The following is a 22541-nucleotide window of genomic DNA, read 5'->3' as shown; positions in this document are numbered from 1 at the left end:
TTTTACCTTTTGAGAATAAATCCCTCTGCCCTTAACTCACACTATAAATGAGCTCATTCCATTCCTTTTCTCATTTTTTTCCTAGACATTTCCTGCTCAGATTTTCTCTTTCCAAGTCAAATTGTCCCCATGTTGACTAATCCTTCAATTATTCTCTCTCGTCTGCCTATTTCTAGCTCATTAAAACATTAGCACTCTCTAAAACCTATATTTATATTCATTATACATACATAAGAAATCCCTTTTCTGGACAAAAGGGCTATAAGGAGGCTAGATGTAAAATTGGAAAGGGGGATATTCATCATATCAGAACACATCCCGTGAACCTTGCTAAGTGAAAGAAATCAAGGGCCAAGCAATCAGAAGCCTTCTTTGCTCTACTCCTCTCAGAAGAAATACTCCCTACCTTGGATTTGCATGTAGACTCAGAGACAATGTGCATTTATACTAGTTGCAATATATTTTATAAGAGATATATACTTGGTCTCTGTCTGCAATTGCTAGCTCACAGTTCCCAAGACCCTTGGAATTTCCTGGGTGGAGAGTGATAAAGGTGTCTTTTGTTACGTTACTGAGGTGACCTCTGGAAGGCCCAGATGGAACCTGGTCACCAGAGGCATAACCTGTCTTGAGAGGGTTAGAACTTTCCGTCTCCATCCCTCCCCCAGACCTGGGGAGGTGGGAGAGGAGAGAAGCTGGAGGTTGAATCCAATAGCCAAAGATTCAATCCATCATTAGTATGTAATGAAGCCTCCATAAAAACTCAAAAGGACAGGGTCTGGAGAGCTCCTGGGTTGGTGAACACATGGAGGTGTGGGGAGAGCGGCGTGCCTGGAGAGGTCATGGCAGCCCCACGCCCTTCCCACATACCTCGCCCTGTGCATCTCTTTCATCTGGATGTTCCTGAGTTCTATCCCTTTTTCATAAACCTGTGATCTTGGAAGTAAAATGTTTCTCTGAGTTCTGGTAACAGCTCTAGCAAATTAATCAAACCTGAGGAGGAAGTCCTGGGAACTTCTGGTTTATAGCCAGCGGGTCAGAAGAAGTACAGGAAACAATCTGGACTTGTGACTATGTCTGAAGTCCAAGGAAGAGGTCGTGGAAACCTCCCATCTATAGCTGGCTGGTGAAAAGCACTGGTAAAAGCTGGGCTTGTGACTGGCATCTGAAGTGGGTAGGGTTGGGGGGAAGTCTTGTAGGCCTGTACCCTTAACCTGTGGGATCTGATGCTATCTATGGGTCAATGGGGTCAGAAATGAGTTGAACCTGCCGGTATGTGAGAATTGCTTGGTGCTGTGTGGGAAGTGCTCCCTTCCATGGAAATTGGGCTCAGGAACCTCATTGACTACTCTATAAAGAACATTTCATTTTGCTTCCTATAGAATTAATTTCCTCCTTCCACTCTAGTCTTATCATTCCTATTTACCACAACTATAGGTCATGTTTTTTTTTTTTTAATAGGTCTTTCTCTTTTGTTTAGAATTTGAGCGTCCCAAAGCCAGGATTTGGTCTCTCTCATCTTCCTATTCCAAGTGCCTAGTGTTTGTTAATAAATATAGGAAGGAATGCTACAGGCATAGTAAATCAGATCATGTCACTTCTTAGCTCAGAACCCTCCTAAGTCTTCTCTTCTTAAGAGGAAATTTCAAAGGTTTTCAGCCATAGTTGATAAGACTTGACTTGGCCTGGCTCTTGGTTGCTCACTGACCTCCTTAGCCTTCACCATCTTGCTTCCTCAGCTTCAGGTCTCAGCTTCCTCAGCTATAGGTCTCCAGTCAACTGGACTCCTTGTTGTTCCTCAAACCCCACTAAGCTTGCTCTCATCTCAGAGTCTTCGTGTTTACTGTTTCCTCTATCTGGAACCCTCTGTATCTGCCTGGCTTTTTCTCTCACTTCTCTACTCAAATGCCACCCCCAAGACCACCCCATTTAAAAAGTTCCCTTCCCCTATTACCTCTAGCCTGCTTTATTCTTCTCTGTCAAACTTATCATGACCTGATTGCTTTCTCCTATTAAAATTCAAGCTCCATGAGAGAGGATTTTTCTTTCATTTACTGCGGTTTCCCCAGTACCTAGGACAGAGTTTGACCTATACTGGTCATTGAATGGACTAATTGAAGGACAGAATGAATCAATTCTTAGTTGGCCGAAAATAAAGTGAAGCTCATAATTTTTTCAGGACATTAGACTAGGCACTAGACTCAGTTCTTTCCTATTGTATTAGAGAGGGAATAATCTTCAGCATGCCCAGTTATTCATTCAATCAAGGCATATCCTGTACTTATCTCCAAGACGTTGGATGCATGACATTAAAAAAAAAAAAAAGGAATGCATGCCCTTTACCCTTTTGGTGCTCACACTCCAACCCATTTCCTTTTATGATCTATTTTATTGACTATCCTTCATTCTAACTCTTGTCTGTCATTGGTATGTGTGCTGCTGGACTTAAGGTATAAGGCAAGAGGCTGATGTAATCTTATGCTGTCCTCAAAGTCCTTACCCATTAATGGAGGTCACAAGGTCAGACATCTTAAATAATGATCATCACTACATACACTGGACAAAATCATCTTCATAGTAAAAGCAAGAGTAAATCAAATCACCCAGTGACCAGAATGAGCCTATTACAATGCCTTTTCCTCAAATGCTTTGAAATGGCTGTCAGTTACATTGCCCCTCACAGATGGGGTTCCCCAGGTAACAGACTCTGAGACAATGTTTAAAGAGCAGGGTCTTTAGTAAGGTGTGCTCTTGTGATCAACATCTGTGGAAGGGAGAAGAAGGAAGCAGGAATGGTGACCGAGAGAAGTCAAGCTAGGAGGCAGGCCCAGTGACAGTCTCAGTGAAACCCACTAGAGCTCCTGAGGTAGAATGTTAGAATTCTCCTGCATTAGGCCCAAATGGCCAGGTCTTTATCCTCCTGCAACCATCGGGAGCTACCCTCAGAAAAGGTGTGACCTTGGGGGAGGCAGCTGAAGCAATTCCCCAAAGAACAGACAGCTGAAGGTCATCTGCTGAGGACACTCCTCTTCACTGCATGGGACCTGGGAGTTGTAGAGAAGTAGGCTCAAATGACTCCTCACACATAGGCCCTTCTACTTAGTGTTCTATGTGACCCAACTGCCATGGCTACACATCATCCAGGAGTCAGGTATACAAGAGTTGTTCTCAGCCAGGGACAATTTTGCCTTCCAAAGGACATCTGGCAGCATCCGGAGACATTTCCGGTACTCACAACTGAGAGGGCAGGTGCTACTGGTACAGAGTGGTGGGAGGCCAGGGATGTTGCTAAATATCCGACAGTGCACAGCACAGTCTCCCCAACAAAGAATTGTCTAGAGTACCCGGTCAAGAAAGCCTGGTTTCAATATAAACGGACTGTAAATACCTGACCCAATCAGACGCTCTTTCCTGGAGAGTTTGATTGTAACATATAGAGAAATTTAGATGGTAGAAAGGTAGGGAAGTTAAAAAAAAAAGTTAGAGGGCTAAAGAAGAAAACGGAAGTCACAAGATGGTCGAAACTTTAAGGACAAGGTAGAGAGGAGAGAGAAACTCTGATACTGTGGTAGTTTGAGTCTACAACAGCAAAGCACATCAAGAGAGAAACAAACAAGCTTCATGGTGACTGCTATTCTCCATCGTTCCTGATGTTTCCAGGGGTGCCCCTCATCACCTAAGTCTATCCCCACTGCTTACAGCTTGGAGGAGACAAAGCTCATCTGCAGTAGACTGAAATCAAGATGACTATTATTGCTGATATCTGAAAGTATATTTAAAAATTCAAGAGTTTTTTTTTTTTTTTTTTAAAGACAGGGACAGGGGAGGGATAGAGGGAGAGGGAGAGAATCTTAAGTAGGCTCCACGCCCAGCATGGAGCCCGACCCAGGACTTGATCTCATGACCCTGAGATCATGACGTGAGCCAAAATCAAGGGTCAGATGCTTAACTGACTGAGCCACCCAGTCACCCCTCAAGGGAATGGTTTTTAAAAATTTTATTTTATTATTTTTTTTAAAGATTCCGTTCATTTATTTGAGACAGAGAAAGAGCAAGCAAGCATGAGCTGGGCTGGGGGCAGAGGGAAAGGGAGAAGCAGACTCCCTGCTGAGCAGGGACCACCCCCCCCAAAAGGCAGAGCTCGATCCCAGGACCCTGGGATCACGACCTGAGTCGAAGGTAGATGCTCAACTGACTGAGACACCCAGGCGGCCCAAGAGAATGGTTTTTAAACCAGCAACAGTTTATGTAAGTCTGCAAAAGAACAAAATGCCTTTGTTCTCACCTCAATGTTCTTACCAAAAAGTATTTTGTAATCCCAAACTGGTTGTGTTCTGAAAATGGAAAACATCCAAATGGAAAAACGAAAGTAATGATTTTTGCCCACAGGGATGTGATTCCACCATTTCTGTTGTGCAAAGCTTTGTATTTTGGGATGGATGACAAAATGTTACCCTAGGCCAAACTCACAAATGCCTTCATTTTCTGGAGAGTGCAAAGATATACCTTTCGGAGCCAGCACTCCACTGAAATAGTGTGCATGTATCATAATGCCGGCTCGGCGCTGTGGTGCTGCTCTCAGTGTCCTAGGTCCCCATGAGGCCCAGAGAAATCCATCACGATGAGGAAAACAAGAAAGAAACAAGCATTTGCTTAGTTTCTGCCATGCCACCAGAAACCTCCATGCAGGTCTGTGGCAGAGTGGTGGTTGTGATCCAGCTAAATGTCACAATTGGGTTCAACAGTCAGATTATGCATGGGGTAGCACAGTAGTTTCATCCAGTCTGGGAGATGTTAATGCTGTTGGCGTCCCCCTCAGAACTCCCTTCCCCGCTGATACACCCATCCCCAGCTGCTATGAGTGTTGATTGCTACCAGCCCACTGGCCCCCCCACCCCGGGGGCTCCAGAGAACCTTCCTCAGTGAAATGGGAACTGTTGTCCTCTGCTCCCCAGAAATCCACAGCCAATGCCTGACTGACGTGGGGGAACAAAAACCCAGCTCCCGTCCTTCAAAATGGGGCCAATTCTATGGCGCAATGTGTGCTCCAGAGTGTCCTGGGGGGTCAGGCCAAAGTTTGTGTCCACTTCCTTGCTTAGCTTGACTCCATCACCAGCATAACCCCCACCGCATCCTTCCTCCCTCCCTCACTCCTCTTCACCCAAGAGCTGCTGTTTAGGCAAACTACTTGTACAAGAATCTATTTCCATGAAACATTACTTAAGGCTGTGGTGCCTGACCATCCCGGTACGTTCTCCACTGAGATTTTCTGAGATGCAGGAATCTCAGTGCTCGAACCAAGAACATCCCAGACACACCAGGACCAGGGGTCATCCTAACTTAAGGCAGATAGATATTTAGATCCTGAGCTTTGCCACCACAACTTTGGGTAATCTGAATGACGTTGATTTGGTGGCGTTCTGGTAAACCAGCTACGCAAAAAAAAACAACAAGTCTTGATTTGCCATATTTGCCAATTTTGGTGGGGTCTGTAGTCCCACTATGGCTGATTTCAAGCTACCAAAGTTTAACAACCAGCTCACAATTGCTGTATATTTAACAACTGGCTCTTTCAAGCCAGTAAAAGTCAGCTCCAGTACACAAATTCCCACAGCAGAAACTGAGAACTTTCCAAAGCTTCCTCATGTGTCCAAATAAATGGATACAGAGGGCTGAAGATGCAAAATTTCGTTACTAAGGTTACTCTAAAGCAAATAAATCTAGGTCTTCACAGAGAATATAAATTTGAGTTCAAGGAGAAAGGGCCATAGAAATTGGTTTTGAGAAAAGAGTTTAATTATTATCACCGTGACTGCTTTTTGTGGGCATCGGAAAGGCTACCTTTGAACTTATGGAGCTGTTACCAGCATCACTGATAAGTTACAAGGCATCTGTCCCAAATTCCCGACACTCGAGACAGCATGTGACTGCTGAAGAAGTTGGCCCCAATTATTTTGCCCTGAGATTTTTTCCCTGATAAGGAAGCTTTAGGCTGAAAATCATCTCACATTGTAGATGCAAGCTTCTTCCTAACTTATCACGACAGCTTCCTTAAGCCGATCTGAAGCTTTAAATTATTGGCCCACTTGTATTTCAAATTCATCCATCCCCTGAGGACAAAGGTAGCATAGATTGGAGCACTGTTAAGTGAAATGTCAGCAATTATTAGATGTGCTTAAAGTTTTTCCCCCCCATCTTCTTTATTAAGTGTGTGAGTGGGAGGAGGCGGTAGGGGGTGGGGTGCAGGGAGGAAGGTTTGGTAACTCTCAAGATGGAAACAAACTTTTTAGTCCGATGTAGCAAGGGGAAACTGTAAAGGCCTGGATTGCTTTAATGAGACAAAGAGTTAACTAGGGATTTGATTAAGGCACTGAAGATGATAAAGCCTGCAAGAAATAGTGATCAATTCTTTCTTTTTACAGTGTCTCATAATCTGAGAGCAAGAAGATCACTCAATGAAACTCATAGCTTTTAAATTCAGAACAAATAGTAAAAAGGAAATTTGTCTTATGGAGTTCCATAGCCATCAACAGAGGGTAAGATTTTAAGAGGTCAGTGGATTAAAAGCTAGAGAATAAAAATCTTTACTGTTATTGTTTTTTTCCATTATCAAAGTAAATACACGCTTATTATTAAAAAAACCGCAAACATGAAAAAAAACACTATAGCTCTTTGCATTCTGATATTTTTCAGTCTTGTCTTTAGGCATACCCTTCTGTTGTTTTTATTTTATTTTCTAATAGAGCTGTGATCAAATTAATTGTGAAGTTCGCTTTTTTCCTTATATTACACAGCACAGGAGACTTGTATGAAAAGGACCATGTCAACTTCTGAATGCTATTAGTCCTTGCTCAGAGGCAACATGAAAGGTCACATTATTTATTGAGAGTCTACTATGTGATAGTCACTATGCTAAATCTCATGCCACTGTGTATTAGCAATGTCAGGAGGAAATTTACTTCTTCTTTTGGATATAAAACATAATTCACTCTGTAAATGATTTCACTGAACATCTACTTAAGTACAGTTACCATATTAGATGCTGAAGAATATAAAGCCATCCTGTCCTTGAAAAGATTAAGGTCTACTCATTGATTACTCATCCATTCATTAGTTGCACAAATAACAGTTGAGCTTGTATAATATGAAAAACACTGCCCTTTCAGATTAGATCCATGAAAAACATCTCTGGGAAGGAGAGGAACTAGTTACATGCAATTAAAAACAAAAGAATGAATGATACTTTCACATCTAGTTTGACCCTAATAGGCAGATATGAACTTACACTGTCAAGTTGATAATGATAATGACACCAATGCTAATAGCAATCACTTATGTACCACTATGTGCCAGGTACTGTTCCATATATTTTATTTAAGTAGGCTCCAAAACCCAGCATGGAACCCAGTGTGGGGCTTGAACTCATGATCCTCAGATCAGAGCCCGAGCTGAGATCAAGAGTCGGATGCTTAACTGACTGAGCAACCCAGGTGCCCCGTTCTATATATTTTACATAAAATATACACACAGTAACTATTTGATCTTCACCATAACTCTATGAGGTAATATTATCATATTTTATTGAATTCAAAACACCATTGGACATTAGATACATTCTGATTTCAGGGCTTTTATAATTGTGGCTAGAGAATATGTCTTACATTTGATGAAATGTTACTATTATCCCCATTTTACAGATGAGGATAAAGAGATGGAGTATGTGACCAGTACTTGAACCCCGTCAGCCTAGTTCCAAAGGTTATAGTCTTAACTAATATCCCAAGTGAGATAACACTTGGCCCAGAGGCATCCAGAGAAAATTCAGGCTCTGTAAATCAACTTAGTATGGCCAAGGCCAAGAGAAACAGAAGAGAGAAATCTGTGGCAATATCAGATGAACTAGACAATTGCTGGCCTCAGTGTTTATTGTCAATGGGTAAGGCAGTGTGAGCAGAAACTGGGTTCCAGTCCCACATCTATTATAACCTTGGTGATGTCATTTTATCTTTCTGCACATATTCCATCTTCTGTAAAAATAAGGGTAGGGGTGGCGTAATTCAGTGTCTTTCAGACTTTTTTGGACTGCAACCCACAAAAGGAAAGTATTTTACTTTCTGTTGTAGCACACACGTATGCACACACAGCCACCTAATTGAAACCAAAGTGTCAAAACAATACTTAACCTTGCTTGTGCAATGTACTCTGGTATTTTCTCATCTCTTCCATTCCATTAAAAAATTGTTGGTTGCAAGTCATTAAACTGATTTCAGTATTCACTAATGAGTACTTGGAAAACAACTCATACAGCTACTCCCTTAAGCCCCCCTCTCCAGTTAGGAAATTCCACAGCATAGGGGACTTCTGGGGTGGGGGTGGGAACCAGACACCTCAGGAAAGAGAAAGTTGACCCTTTTGCCTTATAAATAACTCATTTTCTTTTTAATTGGATCATGTTCTTATTACCTTCAGCAGAAAGTTCTCATCATTAAACCATTTGGCAAATACCGCTTGAGGGCAAAGAATCCTATACTACGTTCCATGGCACGTTTAGTGAGAAATTAACTGGTATCCCTGAAAAAGACCTCCCTAGCCACGTAAGTACAGAGAAGAGCTACTGACTTTTTTATCCTCTTAGCATTTCCATGTATAGTAAAGGCTGCAACAATTTCAATAACAATAAAAAAAACTTTCTTACTTTTATAAGCTACCGTTTTTCCAATCTTATTGACCCCAAAATGATTTTTTTTTCAAGGAAGAGTTATTAACATCATATAGAACATTAATGTTCTGAGGAATATGGCTTGGGAAATGCTACTTTGGGGAATTCTAGAACTGGTAAAATATTTTCAGTTTTTATTTAAATTCCAGTTAGCTAATACACAGTGTTAAAGTAGTTTCAGGTGTACAATATAGTGATTCAGCACCTCCAGACATCACCGGGTGCTCGTCACAACATGTGCCGTCCTTAATCCCCGTCACCTATTTCCCCCATCCCCCCACCCACCGCCCCTCTGGTAACCAGCAGTGTGTTCTCTACGGTTAACAGCCTGTTTCCTGGTTTGCTTCTCTCTCTCTCTTTTTTTTCCCTTTGCTCATCTGTTTTGTTTCTTAAATGGTATGTATTTGTCTTTCTCTGACTGACTTATTTCACTTAGCATAATACTCTCCAGCTCCATCCATGTCGTTGCAAATGGTAAGATTTTGTAGAACTGGTAAACCATTAAGACAACTCTAAGTTCTTCTCACTCTTACAGAAGGATTTCTACCTTTATTCAAATATATAGTTATCCTTGGTGAAGTAAAACTTAAACTAGAAGCTCAGAGAACTGAGAAAATTGACACAAAAAAGATCTCAGGCTTTTTTTTTTTTTTGAAGATAAATTCTTGAAGATAATTTTAAATGGACAATTTTCAGACTACTATGCCAATAAATACTATAGTACTTTCTTGATCATTGACATATGAAGACATGGACACTGTAACTTCCTACTATATATTCTTTTTTAAAAGATTTTATTTATTCATTTGAGAGAGAGAGAGACAGAGAGAACACAAGCAGGGGGAGAGGCAGACGGAGAAGGAGAAGCAGACTCCCTGCTGAGCTGGGACCTCCCCCCCCCCCCCCCCCCCCCCGCCCCGCACAAGGGGCTTGATCCCAGGACCTGGAGATCATGACCTGAGCCAAAGGCAGAGGCTTAACCATCTGAGCCACCCAGGTGCCCCCCTACTATATATTTTAATACATGTATAAATGCTAGCAGTGTGATTCAAAATTGTGTATAACATAATACACTATATATATAAAAATTTTATAATTTTTAAAAATCACACTATTACCAAATTCTCCCTTTTCTTGGTTTAAGTTACTGAAGTCAATTAGAAGTGGTAGAGGGGTGCCTGGGTGGCTTAGGCAGTTGAGTGTCTGACTTTTGGTTTTGGTTCAGGCCGTGATCTCAGGGGCGTGGGATCGAGCCCTGCGACAAGTTCGGCTTTGGGCTCCGTGCTCAGCCCCGGATTTGCTTGGGATTCTTTCCCTCTCCTCTCCCTCCCCTTCTCCTTCTTCCCCTGCATGTGCTCTCTCTCTCTCTCAAATAAATAAATATATAAAATCTTAAAAAAAGAAGTGGTAGATTATTGGGGTGCCCTCCTGGCTCAGTCTATGTCTATGGAGTGTGTGACTCTTATCTCAGGGTCATGAGTCTGAGCCCCACATTGGGTGTAGAAGTTACTTAAAAATAAAATCTTAAGAAAAGTGGTAGAATACTAAAGCTAGAATTAAAGGCAAGCTAGTGTCTAGCAATGGATAAGGGTCATATTTTACAATGTTTTTCTTTTCTCATTTCTCTCAGATCTAAGATAAAAGGAACCACTTCTTTAACAAGTAGAGATTGGACCACCAAGAAGAAACAGTGAATACTTTTATTTAGTAAAAGACTGCCTCTCTCTACTGATAAGAAACAAAGACAGCTGGTAATGTAATTTTCAAAGGGGAATGTGTGTGTGTGTGTGTGTGTGTGTGTGTGTATGAGCGAGAGAGAGAGAGAGAGAGAGAGAGAGAGAGAGAGAGAGAGGGAGAAGGAGAGAGAGACAGTGAGCACGTTTGGGAGGGCAGTTAATGGCTCATCTTTACTTCTCTTTGTAATTTCTAAGCCTCAGAAATCATCCCATTATTATTCCTAGTAACCTGGAAGTAAATTACTACATATCTATCAATTCAAAATCACTTGATATGGCCTTAGTGGTATTTTTTTTCAAACATATTTTTGTTTGTTTTATAGGGAAAACTATTTTGCTTTCACAGAACACAATTTAACAGCAAGTGAGTGACTTCAGAGATGCCCTGCCTCAAATGTGGTTTTGATGGGGCACCGAAATTCTGGAGATTTCTAGAGGTCCATGTGGCGGTACATATCAAAAGCCATACAAATGTAAACGTCCTTTAACAGAGCAGTTGTGTGTTTAGGCGTTTATCTTGTAGAAAGAATAGGAGATGTTTATAAAGGTGTACAAAGGATGTTAGTCACAAAGCTGGATATAATAGTGAAAGATTTGAAATGACTTTAATTCAGAATTGTCTTGGTAAATCTGGTACAGCCAGAGACGAGAATACTACCCAGCCATTTAAAAAATTACTCTGTAGAGGAATATTTAAACACACAAAAATATTTTTATTACAGTTCTAAGGGAAAAAAGGGGTCATAAAACGGTAATGTGATTTTATTCCTGTTTGGTTTAAAAGAAGGGAATCTGAATTCACACACATACACACGCCCCCTTGAGAGAAAGACAAAGCATATGAAGCACATTTTTTGTAGTGGTTCTCTCTGAGTGGTGGGATTATGGGTCATTTTTTTTCTCTGTATTCTCTGCTTTCCAAAATTTCCTTGAGGAGCATATATTACCTCTGTAATTTAAAAAAAGGACAACACAAAGAAACAGTCTTCATTCAGTCTTTAGTCTCACTGTCCTATTTCTCAAATATCCCTTACACCAAATTGGTATTTTTTGATATCCATAAGCAAAGCTTCAAAGCATATATCAATATTCCACACGAGTAAGAAATTGGTGACTCCTGGGGCTGGCTCCATTTAAGCATGTAAATGAGTGTTGTTATGAACATCCGTGTCTACTAGCCTGAACTTTCTGGAAGTGGGCATCGGTGTGATATTGTAAGGTGTAAACATGCTCCACCTGGCCCTTCAAAGTTCTTCCCTCACAACTCAGAGATTATGGCTGATGTTCTACCAACAGAGAGTCATTCCTCAGACTTATGGCTTTTCACCCTATTAAAATGCAAATAACCCAGGAGAAGTACACATTAAACTTTACCTGTCACCTGGGTTAAATAACATGTCATTTTCTGAAAAGAAGTTTTAATGCGGAAGACATGGGAATTTGGGTGGGGCAGGCAGAGAGAATAAAGGATGAATGAATACACCTGGCATCTGAGAAGTAATTAATATTCATAAGAGTGATATTTTTGTTTACGGCTTACGAGTCACTTAAAAATATTTGTCACATTTAATTTCAATGAGATCAAATAGAGTGGCAGTCACCAAGGTGACTTAAGCCGACCAGAGATTTGGACAAGTACAGAAGACAAAATCCTCAGGCCTCGTCATTTTTTTAGAGGCACTCCTAGAAGCCACAATCCACTTGATTGCATACACTGCTTTCACCTGCCCCCCTTCTTTCGGCCCATCCTAAGCATGTCCAAATAACGACTGCATACAGAGTAAGGTGAGACCCAGTCAAGAACGTAAGACAATTTCTTACTTAATACACTGTCAATGTATAACAAAAAGGACTATCACCTTCTAGGAACTTTTTTCTAAAAGACAAGAGCCAACTGGAGATACATGAAAACATCTGGTCAAGTACTTTAAAATGTGAGCAAAGGGGTGCCTGGGTGGTGCGCAGTAGCGTTTGACTCTTGGTTTTGGCTCAGGTCACGATCGTAAGGTCATGGAATCGAGCCCCACATCAGGCCCCACACTCGGCATGGAGTCTGTTTGAGATTTCCTCTCCCTCTCCCTCAGTTCGTCCCTACTCTGCACGTGTGCTCTTACTCTCTCTCTCTCTCAAATAAATACATCTTAAAAAGAATAAAAAGTGAGTAAAGATCTTTTTCTTAACCTGTGGGAAATGGAAAACAAAGGGAAAGATGAGAAAATGACAATAAAAGAAGGTGGCAGGAGAGTGAAGGGAAATCATACAGAATTACTTCCTGTCTATAAAATACATAAATTAAGTAAACGACAGTCCAGTGTAGTGGCTAGAACAGACTCTGGAACCAAGCTGGGTTTGAATCCTGGCTGTCAGTCAATCTCTGTGTGACTGTGTTCCTCAATTACCCCATCTTTAAAATGGGTATAATAACGTATCTACCTCAGAGGGTGCTATGAGGATTAAATTAGTTCATATTTGTAACATTGCCAGGCACAAAGTAATTGCCTTAAAATGATGGTGAGGCCCTCATACATACTCATGTATGACAAGAAATATGCCAAAATGTTAGCACATGTTAACTCCATGTGGTAGAAATATGGCTTCTTAAACAGAAGAAACCCTCAACATCCATGCTTTTGTAATCAAAGAGTGGTAGAAATTAGTAACATCAATCAGAGGACAACAGGAGCTTGACAATTTAATATGTACTGTTACATTAATAGGATGTTCCAATAGTAAACCCTCCGTTAACTAAGGCTGTTCCTCTTAGTTATTATAAAATATGTAATATTTATCAATAATATATACTAATAATATAATTAGTGCCACAAATATAATTAATAAAAGAGTAAAGCTAAAGTAAAAGAATGAAGAGCGGTCAAGGATAAAAAAACAGTAAGAATGGTTAGGGAGAGGAAACCCAATAGGCTGAGCTTCCAACTTGGAGGCAGGCAGTATTTAATGAATTACGTAAAGAATTATAGATTCCCAGTAACACGTATTGAATGATCCCATCATAATTAGATGGTATCATAATTATCAGCTTATGAAGTGAACTGCTACAAGCAGAAGTAAAGATTCAAAAACATTACCAAAGTTAGCACTTGAGAACACATTGCAGGAAACAATTATGTGTTAGCTGAAGACTGGACAAAATGATCTAATTGGACCTCCTCTCCCAATCCCCTGGATTCTCCCCCCAAGTTGTATTTCAGGATGATTTACACCTCCAGTGCACTTGGCAGAGATGATCATAATTCAACTCTTAATTCTTCGCTACCAAGAAGCAATGAAGACATTAAGCAATGGAAGGTGACAGCAACTTACTGGAAAGGAAGTGCTGGGATGCCGGCCCAAAGTCCCTGTGGGCTTCGTGCAGCTGCCTGATGCGGTCCTCAACGGCCACCTGGGAGGAAGAGGAGAGAAATGATGTTCTCTCATCACATATAATGAGGAGCAATGAAAACAATGTACCCTTTTTGGTAAGATCTTTCGGGCCTCAAAAGCTGGAACACTAAAGCAACAATTTATAACCCTGGTTTTAATATCTGCTTACCAGAGATGGCCTCCGAGACCCATTTTTATCAAATTGAGGCCAAACAAAAAAGATTTGCTTTCTTGATAATGTTATAATGAGATTTTTTTTCACACTCTACTCATTGGCAGACACAAATGAACTACTGCTCCAATGAGTACCATCAAAAATGCAAACTCTAAATCTTTCATGCAAAGGTTAGGGAGATTGTCATTCCCTGTTATATGTCATAGCTAAAGGAGCTCAGAAAGGGCATATATTTTGTCTTAGTCTGTTGTTTTTGACTCATGTTTTTGGAATCCTATTGATGATTGATGGATCACTGAGTGATAATTAACAAGTAGGTTGATTAATACTCAAATATCTAAGAAGTAGAGGCAAGGCTTAAATGTCGGGGAGAAAATGAGAAAAAAGAAAATTTCAGATTTCAGTTTTTAGTAGACCTGAAAAGTATTGAAAAGTGTGTCTTTAGGTGGCATGAAATAAAAAGTACCACTCTTTTTTTCCTATTAGGTTTCTCTGTAATACATTGACAGTGTCCTGATAGCTTAGTGAATTCCATTCTGGGTGGGGGAAAAAGGAAGAATTTTACAGGCGAAATGGTACACTTTGCCATCTGGCATTCTGCCAACTGGATATTAATGGTGGCCCCAGGCCTGTAGGCTCCATAAATCTGGATCTTAATTTGGTTCTGAAAGGCCCATGCTAAACAAGGGGTTGGTCGCTCTTGCCCAGAGCCAGCGGAGCTCGAGTGGGTTTGCTCCTATGGTGTGGGTAATTCCCAAGAGATAAAACAGGTATTAAATGGGTCAGAAATCTGGCTCAGGTAGTCTGGTCTAAAGCTGACTCCGACCTTGCAGTATGGAGTCAAGGGCCTGACACAGATCGAGAACAATCTTCTTTTTTCATCTTCTTCTAGCCTTGCCCATCTTTGCTGGGACCAAATTATTTGGCAAAGCATGTGGATTTCCAAAAAGGGCAGGATTTGCTTCACTGTTACACACACAAAAGCATGAAGAACACATCAAAACTCCCTTCCCAGTTGTATGACCCTGCATTACCGGCCAAACTCAACCTGCCTGTCCTGCCACATTGCATCCAATGTAACACTTGTCTGACTTGTTCTTGCTGCTCCTCCTCTCTAGAGTGCTCTTCTTTCCCTTCTCTTCCAGTTCAAGTCTTTTCTATGTTTATACGCTCCCCTCTCCAGTCCCCCAGGGTTAGGAGTGATTGCTTCCTCAACATCCTCACAGCACATAGTCTCTACTCAGAGCACTTCTATCGCACCATCTGTTTTAGTTGCAAGGACATGGACATGGGTATCTCCTACAAGGCACTGTGGATTCCTTGATAGCCGGGACCATTTCTTGCTTACCTCTCTTCCCCTACGCTCCCCCTGGCAGAGTGCCGTGAACCCTGCACACTCTGAGTGGTAACAAAGGTTTAATGACTAGTTGAGCAAACCAATGCGTATGTGTGACTGACACACATAGATAGACAGATCTGGGAGAATAAACCAGAATGTGTACTGACACTGACTGCACGCTGCACGCCCCTGGGTATATCGTTCTAACGTTAACTTTCCTTATCCGTAAAATGGGACAACAATATGATGTACCTCAAAGAATTGTTGTGGGAAATAGCTAAGACATGTGAAGTGTTTGGCCTGCTTTCTTTCACATGGTGATTACTCAGTGAATGTTAGCAACTACTGTTTTGTTGCTTTATGATTAACATATGGTGAGGAATAGGTCATTGCAGGCAAGGCAGTACATGAGACACAAAAAATGGCTAATATATATATATATTTAAGATTTATTTATTTGAGAGAGAGTGTGTGCATGAGTGGGAGGAGGGGCAGAGAGAGAGAGGGAGAGAGAGAATCTCAAGCAGACTCCCTGCTGACATTGGAGCCCGACGTGGGGCTTGATCTGAGATCATGACCTGGGCCGAAACCAAGAGTCAGATGCTCAACTGACTGCGCCACCCAGGCGCCCCCCCCAAAATGGTTAAAATTTATTAAGTACTCCGTTAATGGCAATATGAATTAACTTATTTAAGTTTCACAGTAACTCAGTGGTAAGAAGTCATAGTATCTGCCCACTTCACTGATGTAGGAACTAAAACATGAGAGGTTAAAAAACAACAACAACAAAATTTGACTCACTTTAAATAGCAAACCGGCAGAGCCAGGATTCAAATTCATTCTGGCTCTTGGTCTTAACTGCTATTTTAAGGATTAAAGTTGAAAGGCAAGTATTTTATCCATATTTAATGTGCAGCTGGCCTTCCCATTTATCGAACGCAGAACAAATCTGGCGTCCACATCTATGAAAGTTTAGTTGTTGGTATATTTTATGATCTAATGCAAGGTCAGTTCCTGGTCATGAAGAAGGTGATGCCATAAGATTATAGAGAACACATGCAAATGAATGTTTGGAATACATAATTGTTTCTAAATACAGAATGGGTCATTTCATGAACAAATTAATCAAGAGATGATTGTGAACATTTGGGGGTGATAAAGGAGCATGACCGTGTCACGGGCCCTGTCGCCTGGCAGTGATGTTGGTAGATTCAGAGCGACCAGGTGGAGGCAGCATCTGAGTCCATCAGAGGCCACGCATCTCTAAGGGCGCTTTCTTCTTATATGAGGAGATCTCCAGAGGTAGTTTCCAGCGTACACCCAATAATGTCAAGAAATGAAAAGGAGACAGAAGTGAATTCCCATCCCTATAACTCAAAGTTAAGAAAACGCATGAGAGAGACTGAAATTAAAAATGTGTCACAAAATGAAATGAAACATTCAGGCAACAGTCTTAACATAACGAAAGAATTAAGCATAAAATATTTCTTTTCACAGATTATCTTTGGATTGAATGCACAGGTGAATAAACAAAGACATCATTTTCAGAAAGAGAAAAACTTTGAAGGCACAGTGTAGCTACCAAAGAACAAAGGCACTTTATTCTGTGAGCAATTAGGCAAGGAAATGAAATTTGATAAACTTTTGTAACAATAAGCTCCATGTATCAGACCTTTCTAACTGGCTGTGTTTTGAACCAATATCAAGTACCATATACAGACTAGGGAGCAAAAGCCACAAATGATATACTAGCACTTGCATTCTGGCATAATTCCTTCTTTACTCGGTTAATTCTCTGTTCTTTTGACAAGCATTCGTTAAACCCTAAACAGACACGCAAGGAGCAGACGCTAGAGTCTCTGGTCCTTGGCCACACAGAGGTTTGGAGGTGAGGAAGAGGGACAGGCCGAGGAAAGGCCTGGGGCAGAACGCGGCTGTTGCCGAGGATGGTGAGGTACAGTGAGCTAGGTGTCTCGGAAGCAGAGATCCACAGCAAGGCATTCCAGACTCTGAGGCTCGAGATTTCCCTGGCAAGGCCAAGGGAACCAGGGAAGATTTCTGCGCAGGGACTCAGGATTTGAGAAAGCAGTGTGCAGGTTTAGGCAGTTGGGTCTGTCAGCGAGGCCTGAGACACAGATTCAAGAGGGACCTGGAGACTGTTGTTATCACCTAGGTGTGGGGTGACAGGTGTTGCAATTAAGACTGTGTGGCCTGGAGTGGGAGAGAAGGTGCAGATGAGGAGGTATTTTGAAAGAAGGAAGAACTGATTAATTTTGGGGTTGGAGCTTCATTTTGGAAGAAGCAAACAGAACCCATGTATTTCCAGTGTGGAAGACTGGGAGGGTAAGGATGTTGCCGATGGAAATTCCAAAGGAGGGGGGGTGGCATATGGCCGGATGAATTCATAGGGAACATGATGCATCTGACCTAACAGTGAGATTTTAACTGGAGGTGTTGAGTAGGGCCAGTTGGAGATGAGCAATTTGTCTCAGTCATTAAAGGAAGGCAAGGCAAGTGAGACTAAAAGGGGTAGAATGGAGTATTAGAAGGTGAGCAGGGTAGGAAGAGCCAAAGGAATAGAACTAGAATTCTTCAAAGAGATAGGAAGAACCCACTTTCTTCTGAATTAACAGGCAATACCTCTGTTTCCTTTTTTTTTTTTTAAAGATTTATTTATTTTAGAGAGGGGGGAAGGGGCAGAGGGAAAGGGAGAGAGAATACTCAGACTCCCCACTGAGCATGGAGCCTGACATGGGGCTCGATCCCACGACCCCAAGATCATGGCCTGGGCTGAAATGAAGAGTTGGCCGCTTTACTGACTGAGCCCCCCCCTGCCAGGCGCCCCGACCTCTGTTTCCTTTTATAAAAAGAAATACAAGTTTAACATCTTTTGGGGAAGCATACATCCTGTTTCTACTATTAGATCATAGATCACGAAAGCTTAGAACTGGAAGAATCCTTATCTACTGATACACAAGGGTCTATTCTTTAGAACTATCCCAGATGGGCAAAAAACTACCATCTGCTCCTTGAGTACTCATAATCTAGTTTGCAGTATTCCTCAGTAAAGCATGTCAGAGAAAATTGAAAAAGGTCTTTTTTTTTTTTTTTTTAATACGCTCCGTGAGGACAGGGACACATCTTTCTTTCCCTACTATATCCCCGCTGACTAGCACAGTACCTGGCATATAGCAGATACTCTAATTATTAGTTGAATGAATTAATGTACAGTTTATTCAAGAAGTGTCACCCGAACAACTGCATTTTGCATGAAGAATTCCCTATTGTGTGATTCTCGGCACAATTTTTGCAAAGACCTGCCTTCCCCCTCACCTCCCTCTCTCCCTCCCTCCTTTCTTTCCTTCCTTCTTGATGATCAAAGTTAAAAAAAAAAATCATTTCGATTTATTGGGCCTACAATACCAGACTCAAACAATTTTAAAGTAATAATGTGCAAGGCAAAGCAAGAGCCCAAATCTCCTTCCTGTTTGTTTTGTTCTAATTTTTAAACAATCATATTTGAGAGCTACAAGGAGTATATATTATTCTCCTTTGCTTTCTCATTTCAGATGAGTTCTGTAGGCAGTGCACTGTTTGCGGAGACCTCCCTTCTTTCATGCCTTTAAGAAATGTTTCTTCATTCACTCAAAAGATACTTACTAGAATGCCAAGTTACTTGCCCATGAAGATACAGACCTTGATTATCTTATTCATAGTTTAGCACAGTGCCTAATACCTAGGAGATGGTCAATAAATATTTGATAAATGTGATGAATGAAAAGACATTTTGAGTTCCTGTGATCTGTTAGGCGCTGTGCTCAATGTGATTATGGTAGACCAGAGAGCAAAATTTTAGGAATAAGGAATGAACACCAAGTCATTCAACTAAATTGATGATAACACATTCTATTCTCAGCTTTGACTATTTCCCAAAGCTCAGTCCATTCCTCCATGTGTTCTGAAGGACATCCTTATTTCATTTTTTCCCCCAAAACTGCCTAAAGTCAAAAAGAGAAGAAACAGGAGAGATCATAACACTGTGGCTCCAAGAAATGATTTCAAGTAAAATTTATCTAAATTTAAATGTTACTCAACTTTATTTTCAATTCTCAAGGGCTTCCACTTTTTCTTTTGACTTGTTAATCACTTTTAAGTTTTCATCTTCACTGGAGGTTTAAGGAGAGCCAAGGGGTCCATCCTGATGCGGGAAGACATTGCTCAATGACGTGATTTCTACGTAGCATCCAAGTGTTCTAATGGGCACTTCATGCATTGATCATGTTTACTCCAGCTTGGGGAAAGATGTAACTGGGCATGTACATTTCCATTTTCTGGCTTTCAGTTTGTCTAGACCTTTGCTAAATATCCATGGGCATGTAAGAACCAGACTTCACACCTACACGAATGAGCCTGTAAAAAAAACCCAAAAACAAAAATCCTCTCCTTGTGCTGATAGTGAATAGACCACACACATGTACACAAATGACTCTCTACGGTCTATTCGTGAGTTTTTTTTTCCTGAAATTTTGCAGTTTGTACAGTTTTTTGTATGCATGTGTCTGTGTTGGGGAGGCCTTCATAATTCATTCATACTTCCAAATCCTTACTTGTAAAACTCATAAATACATGCTCAATCGTTATCCTGGAAACTCTCTTGAGATTTATTACAGTTTCAGTTAAAATCCTTTTAACTAATCATAATCCCTTTCACTTAAAATCCATTGTTCTAATTCTGATTTATTTTGAGGTTTGACTGGGAAAAAAATGGTCTCAGACAAGGTTTGGAATGAGAGCTTGTGATAGGTATAGCTCGGTGGCAAAACCATCCAGGCTTGTTGAATGCAAAGATTGGCTGAGTTCTCTTTTCCTTCCATTTATTTATGTGTTTTCTTGACATTGAGACACCTTTGAGTGAAAAAGAGTTTCTGGCGATTGACTTTAGAATAGATCATGGGGAAGCACCCAGGGCTAACAGAGTGCTCACTCTGAGTAGGAGCATAATTATGTATTATGCTATATATTATTCCCTCTTTCCTTTTAGGTTCTTGGCAGAGACCTCCTGTAATAAAAGACAGATGATCAGGAGAAAAGCAAACAGAAGTTAAATAACAGGTATGCAAGGGAGAGACCCAGGAAAACTGAGTAACTCACGAAATGGCTCAAACCACCACCTCTAATACCACTTGCATGGTATTTCTGGCTTTCAGTTTGTGTAGAGTGCTCATCATAACACTGTGGCTCCAAGAAATGATTTCAAGTAAAATTTATCTAAATTTAAATGTTATTTGTGTACAGAAATAAATCACGGATTTATATCATGGATGCTAAAGGGTCCCATCTGAGACCATCATTCATCCGCTTCTCTTTATGATCTTCTCTTATCATAGCTTTTTTTCCCCTTCTATTTTTTACTTCTGTGTTGACTCCCTTCTTTCTTAATCTCGGATTCCTTTTCTTATTCTCTGTTTTCCCTTTCTTTTCTCCTCCATTCATCTCTCCACCGGCCACCAGCCGTCCCCAGCTGTGTTCTGTACAACCTACTGGCGGAGTGCACAGACTCCGCGGCAAAACAGAGCCTAAAATGAAAGGGCTGTGAGCCTCCGCCAGACAGGGGAGGCGTGATGTCAGTGGGAGCCTCGCCTAGAGCCGGCTGAAGGGCAGCAGAACTTGCCACCCCCAAACATGCCTCTTTGGCATAAGAATTAGTCAAGCTCATTAGTTTTTCAGAAACAGCAGACACTGGAGAAGCCCTGAAACCAGCAGAAGTTATGTTTTGTAAGAGAAATTTACATTTATAAGGGAAATCTGCATTTTAAGGGGGTCTCCTGCTCTGTCCTGGGAAGAGGAGAACGACTCAATCTCTAGAAACCCTTAACAACGGAGAAAGCAAAACTGAAATCTGAATAAGAACCTTACCCTTGTTTACTGTGCTCACAACCTCCTCCCAACCTCCTCACAACCTCCCCTAACTGATCTACCCTCCCCCGCAGCCCCCAACATCTTTCTTTTGTCTTTAGCTGCAAGTGGTATTAGAGGTGGTGGTTTGAGCCATTTCGGTGAGTTACTCAGTTTTCCTGGGTCTTTCCCTTGTATACCTGTTATTTAACTTCTGTTTGCTTTTCTCCTGCTCATCTGTCTTTTATTACAGGAGGTCTCTGCCAAGAACCTAGAAGGATAGAGGGAAAATTATATTTCCTCCCCCACATAGCCCATGGTTTCTCCAGGAACATGATTCTCCTCATTCTGATGGACTCTTCCATCCACTGGAAAGCACAGGAGGACAAACACCAAGTCCTCTGCCCATTGTTAAGCCTTCAGCTTTCCCCTCACTGATTTCTCACGTGCACCTTGGAAGTGTGTTTACTGGTTCTCATGCTCATGCAACTGCCTCATTCTGTGATAATGGAGTGAGGTTGTAGCAACATTAAGTTGACTTCAGAGACCCAAGTACCTTCAGGGTATCATTAATTTTAATTTAGAAAGGCAGCAATCAGCCTCCTATTCTGGTTCATTTGTCAAAATCTTTAGTTTTGGTTACATCTACAGACTGTGAGGAAAAAATGTGATGGGAAGGGAAGAGATCATAGGAAGAGTTTCTTCTGCCTTTTTTTGTTTTGTTTTGTTTCAAAGAGATAAAAGTTGAATTACTCTGCTTGGCTGATGTAACTGGATGCAGATTTTATCTTGAAAAATAGGTTCCCATTTTCGGGCGCCTGGGTGGCTCAGTTGGTTAAGCAACTGCCTTCGGCTCAGGTCATGATCCCAGGGTCCTGGGATCGAGCCCCGCATCGAGCCCCACATCGGGCCCCGCATCGGGCTCTTTGCGTGGCGGGGAGCCTGCTTCTCCTTCTCCCTCTGCCTGCTACTCCGCCTGCTTATGCTCTCTCTGTCAAATAAATAAATGAAAAATCTTTAAAAAATAGGTTCCCTTTTAAAAGCTTTCTTAATGTATGTCATGATTTGCAGCAGGAACTAAAGTCAAGTGGCTCACACCTTGCAACACCATTACATTAAATCGTTTGCATATCAGCCTCTGCTGTTTATTCTTGAGCTTTTATTTATTCCACATTTGGAAGATATCATTCTCACAGAAATTTCCCGGAGCCACTGTTGCATTCCTATCTGGGGGCATTTTGGGCCACAAGTAGCATAAGGCTCTCATGGTAATTACATAATTATCCCTCCCGGTAT

The 22541-nt window shown here is 41.3% G+C and overlaps 1 protein-coding gene across 3 annotated transcripts in view; it reads right to left on the bottom strand.

The window, feature by feature from the left end:
* DMD (dystrophin) overlaps positions 1–22541 on the bottom strand; it is a 1674912-nt gene that overhangs the window by 212107 nt on the left and 1440264 nt on the right. For all 3 annotated transcript variants that reach the window (XM_088028834.1, XM_088028835.1, XM_088028836.1), the window contains one exon: positions 13777–13855. In XM_088028834.1, coding sequence (XP_087884960.1) covers positions 13777–13855 — 79 coding nt within the window. The remainder of the gene's footprint in view (positions 1–13776; positions 13856–22541) is intronic.

This window comes from Eumetopias jubatus, unplaced genomic scaffold (assembly GCF_037043125.1).
Source record: "Eumetopias jubatus isolate StellerSeaLion01/CBP00866 unplaced genomic scaffold, mEumJub1_p1.0 scaffold_11, whole genome shotgun sequence".
NCBI classification, from domain to species: Eukaryota; Metazoa; Chordata; class Mammalia; order Carnivora; family Otariidae; genus Eumetopias; species Eumetopias jubatus.
This window is presented reverse-complemented; position numbering and strand designations above follow the sequence as displayed.